Here is a 6,299-nt window from a genome sequence, read left to right as displayed (position 1 = left end):
TCTCTTATTCTGCATTCAGAAAAGTACAGCAGTATGATTTTTACTCTTTAAGACATTTATAAATATCTCTGTTTTTTGCTATGGATTTAGTAGTAGGTTGTGAGGTACCATGTTAGCCATTATGGATGTAGTGAGAAGTCAAGTAAAATGATACCTTTTATTGGCTAACTAAAAAGATTACAATATGGAAGCTTTTGAGGCAACTGAGACCCCTTCTTCAGGCAAAATGTAATTACATCTTACCTGAAGGTGTTGAAAGCTTGCATATTGTAATCTGTTCAGTTAGCTATTATAAGGTGTCATTTTGCTTGACTTCTCACTGTTGTGGCTTTAAATGCTTTGCTTTTTTGTTGTTTTTCTGTTAGTTTTCCCTTATTCTGTGTAATCTGCTCCCTTCATCGTATCCTAACAGTGACAAATAAAAACACAGACACATTGGCAAACAACAAATGATGAACGGCTGCAAATGCTTCAGCATCAGACCCACTAATTAGTCAATAATGGACAGACAGAACAGAAAATTTAGGATGAGCATAAATAAAAAGTAAAAAAAAAAAAATATATACTTTATCCACATGTAACTGCTTAGTTTTTATTAAAATATACTGACAAACTTATTTTTGTAATTTCTTCATTGATCCCAAGACACGGAAACTGCGAGATAACAGCTCACTTAATAGGGCTAGGAGTCCAGTTTGGTTGGAACAAAAGCCTGTAGCTCCAGGGGGTCCCCAGAACTGAGTTTCAGAGCCACTGTCATAGAGCCGCAGAAAGTGTGCGAGGCTGAGGAGAAACTACTTTCTGAATGTTCAAGAACAGAAGGGCAAAAGATGTTAACCACAGGACGTACATGCCTCATGATGGCACTAAGGGGATATTCCTTGCAGAAGCAGACACCAAACTACCTCCATGAAGAACAGCATATCATCCCGAGGGTCTGTCAAGATGCCATAAAACCTCCACACTTAGTTGAAAGCTCCTAGCTCGAAAAATGGGGGCTATGTTTTCCTTTTAAAGGTGAGTGTGGTCAACACTGACAAGAAGCCAGTAGTTTCTGCCCAGTCTGTTAGACACCAGTGCATGGGGATGAGTGGGACCTGTGTTTCTAGGCATACACCAGACTCATGGAGAAAAGAGAGAGAGAGAGAGAGAGAGAGAGAGAGAGGAGGATGGGAGCATGCGCTGATAGCGCGTTGCTACACCCACCACATAATGAACCACCTGGACTGAGTACAGTAGGTGATACCACAACTCCACACTGGAACAATGTTTTTTTTTTTTTTGCAATGGCTGGAGTGACAATCCTACCACCAACCCAAGGTTTCCTCTGTAAGTTGGAGGACCTGCTTGCAGGGATGGATGCAGATTACCCAGGATGGAGCAATTAAAGGTTAAGGGCCTTGCTCAAAGGCCCAATGGAGTAGAGTCACTTCTGGCGTTTTCGGGATTCGAACCGACAACCTTCCGATCCCTAGCCTCAGAGCCACCACCCCACCGAGAAGGGGGACTGCTAAAGGGAAGTGTAGTGTACTAAGCACTTCCCTGATCTTGGATTTGCATTTAAACAGCACTGGAGGCTCAAGGCATTTTGAAGGAGAGAATGGGGTGTAGATCAACTGGTAGGCAAGGATGAAACCAAGATGTCAGGCAGACCTGAGATTTGGGTAGATGGGCAAGTCAGCGGAGCAAACAGTTAAGGGGTTAAGCCTGCACAGCAAAATCCTAGAATGATAAGGACAAGATTTTTTTTGTTTTGTCTGATCCCTGCGAATTAAAGTTGCCCCCTACTACTATATACTGCACTTGTTTCCTCTGATGAGATGACTTACAACCATAATGCCAAAATTATATAAAGCTGTCCGCAACTACAAATACAATCTCAAATAAGATTCCATTTCGTTTATATGCTTACCTTTCAGCACCTATCATATGCTATTGTTGAATCTACGACCTGTAATAATTGTCATAAAAAATGCAATTCAGAAGTGGTAAGGAACCATGAAAGAGCACAGTATACCAGACTTAAACAGAATTTTTTGATATGGACCAGTAATACAAACCCACCTACTATCGACCCTCAGTTTAGATTTGTTTTTGATCCTCATTCATTTTAGCAGTTCCCAATCCCAGTTTGAAATAATTTAATTTAATCTAAAGAAAAGAAGCTGGAAAATATGAAATATGATTAAAGCAATCATGGCCATACATGCAGAAGCCAAAGAGGTTGTAAAACCAACATGATATCAATTAATCAGAGTTAGGATGCTTCGAGAGGAGCTGTGGTATTGTATGAGTTAGTTGGGAGTGGCAGTGAAGTACGTAAGAGTTGTACAGGATATGTATGAGGGAAGTGTGACAATGGTGAGGTCTGTGGTAGGAGCGATGGATTTATTTAAGTTGGAGGTGGGATTACATCAGGGATTGGCTCTGAGCCCTTTCTTATTTGCAATGGTGATGGACAGGTTGACAGATGAGATTAGACAGGAGTCCCCATGGACTATGATGTTTGCTGATGACATTGTGATCTGTAGCGAGAGTAAGGAGCAGTTTGAGGAGACCCTGGGGATGTGGAGATATGTTCTAGAAAGGAGAGGAATGAAGGTCAGTAGGAAAAAAACAGAATACATGTGTGTAAATGAAATAGAGGTCAGAGGAATGGTGAGGATGAAGGGAGTAGAGCTGAAGAAGATGAATGAGTTGAAATACTTGGGATCAGCAGTACAGAGTAACATGGATTGTGGAAAGAGGTGAAAAAGAGAGTGCAGACAGAGTGGAATGGGTGAGAAGAGTGTCAGGAGTGATTTGTGACAGACGGATATCAGCAAGAGTGAAAGAGCTGGTCTCACTACCATCCTGTAGACCTTCCATGTTATATGGGCTGGAGACGGTGGCACTGACCAGAAAGCAGGAGACAGAGCTGGAAGTGGCAGAGTTAAAGATGCTAAGATTTACACTGGGTGTGATGAGGATGGACAGGGTTAGAAATTAGAGGGTCAGCTCAAGTTGGATGGTTGACAAAGTCAGAGAGGCGAGATTGTGTTGGTTTGGACAGGTGCAGAGGAGAGATGCTGGGTATGTTGGGAGAAGGATGCTAAGGATAGAGCTGCCAGGCAAGAGAAAAAGAGGAAGGCCTAAGTAAAGGTTTATGGATGTGGTGAGACAGGACATGCAGGTGATGGGTGTAACAGAACTAGATGTAGAGAGACAGGAAAATAAGGAAAAGGAGGATCTACTGTGGCAAACCCTAACAGGAACAGTTGAAAGAAAAAGAAAAACCATAGCAATGAAACTAAGAGTGTCTCAGACTCTGTAGATTTTTGTAACTTTCTCCCTCTAAGGAGTGGCATATAGTGAGCAAAAAGCATTGTTTATGAGTGACATTTTGTTTAAGCCAAAAATTTATGAGCACCAATTTTCGGGATAAGTACGAGCGACGCCGTCGGAATGAGCGATCATGCGGGAAGTAAGAGCGATGCTCTGAATTCGTGTGACCGATCGCTCACGCGCTCAGCTTAAAGAGAACATTGGTCACAATTAAGCTTACCTGATGTAGCAATGTAGCAAGTCTGGATAAGTCTATGGAATCTGGAAGATCTACTCATATTGCAATTTAACCATTGTATTTGTTAACAATGTTAATGTTTATAAATGAGTACCTGGTATCACCTTTAAAAGTTGGAAATAACAGTAAAAACCAAACAATGAACACCATCAAAATGTTGTATATAAATGTTTCAACTTTTCTTCATCACTTTCTCATATGAAAATTTAAAATGTCTGTGGGTATTATTACAAAGTGCTGTTCAAGGAATGCTTAAAAAAAAACAAAACAGTGAGACACTGCCACTTGCTGGATATCAGAGGTAGTATTTCTTTTGAAAAATAAAATGTCTGCTAGTTACAACTGGATAATGCAGACAGATTACTGCAATGGCTACTTTAATTTTTTTTCATTAATTTCACTATATTTTGGCATTAACCTAGCTATACAGAGGTACACAGTAGAACATTGATCATCCTGGAAGTGTCAAGGATTCTACCATAAATTAGCCTTACCTTTGAGGTCGTAGTTCAGTTAAAAACCTGTATGACCAAACAAAGCAAAAATGTGCAGCAAAACACTATTTTCTTTGTTTTATTAAAAAAATACAAACAAGATTATCAGATTTAAGAGCTTTCACTAAAACCAAGGCTGTGATATCTGTATGGGGGTCTCCAGGTAATTATAAAGTGTAATATTTTTTGCCAAGATTTCAAAGACATACAAATCATGTCTGACATTAACAAAGAGGTTAAGTTTGCTTTTGTGAAGAGTTTACTCTCAAGATGGCGTATGTTGTTCTAGGCAGCTTTCTTAAAGTGATTAATCTTAATATGGGTTACACAGAATGGATTTCACTAAACACTTAACATACTATGTTAAAGGACTGAGGCGCTTGTGGGTAGGGAGAGTGCCAAGACTATCAACATTGTCATTTGGGGTTCATTCTGCAGAGCACGGCTACATTAGCCTCTTAAGCAAAGCATACTGGGTGCTATAATTCATCACCATTAAAAGGAACCTCTCATTTTCTTTTGATGGACACTGAGGGATGACAAATGTTAACAGTTGTGAAGATGAACATTTTCAAAATATAGAAATTGAGTGGTGAAGGCAAAGGTGAGAAAGGCAAAAGAATAAACCCAACTAAAAACCATATCTTGCCCAAGTGTTAATAAAGTTGTCCCTTCATCCCTGAGTATGGGATAGTAGATTAAATGTAGGAAACAATCATTTTATCTCCCCAACTGTTATAAAAAGTGAGGATTAAGTTGCTGTTGCTACCCAAAGACAATTGTAAAAGTATACAGGTCCATATTAATAACTTTTTCGCAAATGAAAATGGGCCAGCACATACAGTGGCTTTGAATAAAAGTTTATAGTTCTTTCCATGGACCAATAACTCAATGTTTGCCTCCACTTTTTGTCTACTGACACTTTCATATGGCTGACCATTTTACCATAAAAGTCCCAAAAATAAAAGGTCCTTTACACATGGGACTTGACTGAAATCATCAGCCTCACAACATCACAGCTAATAGGATTGGTAGAAAAGTTAGAGTGCTTTACAAAACTTAATTCAATTGGTTTAGAAATCTTGCCATTGGCCTCCATAATCTTCTTCCTTTTGCCAAATGAGGGAGGAAAAAGAACAGTTTTCAGACTCAAAGTTGCAAACTAATGTTGGTCTAGTCTTGCAGGCAAAGAGGAAACTGTCAAGAAAGAGTCACAAAAGCCCCAAATGACACACCAAATCAAGTGTATGGCTAACTGTGTTAGACAGGGCCGCTCCATCAGCAAAGCAGATCAAAATGAAAGGCTGAGCTGGGATCTCCATTGATCAATCTGTAAGACAGATAGAACAGTCAAGTACTTAGCAGCAGTAGACGCACTTGGACCATCTTCTTGGCTGTTAGGTGTAGTAAGAAGCAAACAGTGAGGTAAGACTTCAGTCACTGTCTGATCCTACAGCTGAAGAACCTTTTCTTTTTCTCTTTGGAGCTTTAGGCTTGGTATCTTCCTCCTCCTACAGGGAAAAACAGAAAAAATATTAATACAGGGTTGTGGCAAACTATTACACATTAGTAGAAAAAAATGAATGACCACACACAGTACAGGTGGGTCAGTGGCTAATGTAGTCTCGACTCAAAGAGGTTTTGAACATATGACGTTTGTGGACTTAGTTAACCGGTTTAAAATTTGGAACATTTTGCATTTTTTGTTACTGTACATTTTTGTTTATATAATAGTTTTGTAACAGTGAGTCACACACAAAAGTAACAGTGATAACAGAATGCAATCACATCCATTAGTAGATATACCATACATGCTTTTTAATGGTATTTTACAATATTATGCAGTTAAAAACACAGGCCAAACAGACTTACAGTGGGCCAAAAACTTTAACAGACAAACAAAATAAACTAGCTTTGATGTGGATAAATCTGCAGCAACCATCAATAACAGTGACGTACAATACTGTGTGGATTGTACTTTGTCACCATTTTCAATCATTTTGTATGCTTTAAATTTTCACTTGTCATCAAATGCACAGTCATGTAAAAAAGAAAGTCCACCCTCTTACAGTTCTATGGTTTTACATATCAGGACATAATAAAAAAAAATCTGGTCTTTTCCAGGTTCAAAAATCATTTAAATCTAACCTCAGGTGTAAAACACCATGCAACAGATTCCACCGTGTCATTATTTATTTAACAAAAATGAAGCCAAAATGGAGAAGATGTGTGTACACCCCATG

General features: G+C 39.1%; 1 protein-coding gene across 1 annotated transcript in view; it reads right to left on the bottom strand.

Annotated features, from left to right (window-relative positions):
• Nucleotides 1-4,119: 4,119 nt before the first annotated feature.
• Nucleotides 4,120-6,299, bottom strand: part of ints3 (integrator complex subunit 3) — a 165,526-nt gene continuing 163,346 nt past the window's right edge. The window contains exon 30 of the mRNA XM_039767729.1: nucleotides 4,120-5,567. Coding sequence (XP_039623663.1) covers nucleotides 5,490-5,567 — 78 coding nt within the window. The 3' untranslated portion in view covers nucleotides 4,120-5,489. The remainder of the gene's footprint in view (nucleotides 5,568-6,299) is intronic.

Source organism: Polypterus senegalus, chromosome 1 (assembly GCF_016835505.1).
Source record: "Polypterus senegalus isolate Bchr_013 chromosome 1, ASM1683550v1, whole genome shotgun sequence".
Classification (NCBI taxonomy): Eukaryota; Metazoa; Chordata; class Cladistia; order Polypteriformes; family Polypteridae; genus Polypterus; species Polypterus senegalus.
The sequence above is the reverse complement of the archived record's forward strand: the minus strand, read 5'-3'. Positions and strand labels throughout refer to the sequence as shown.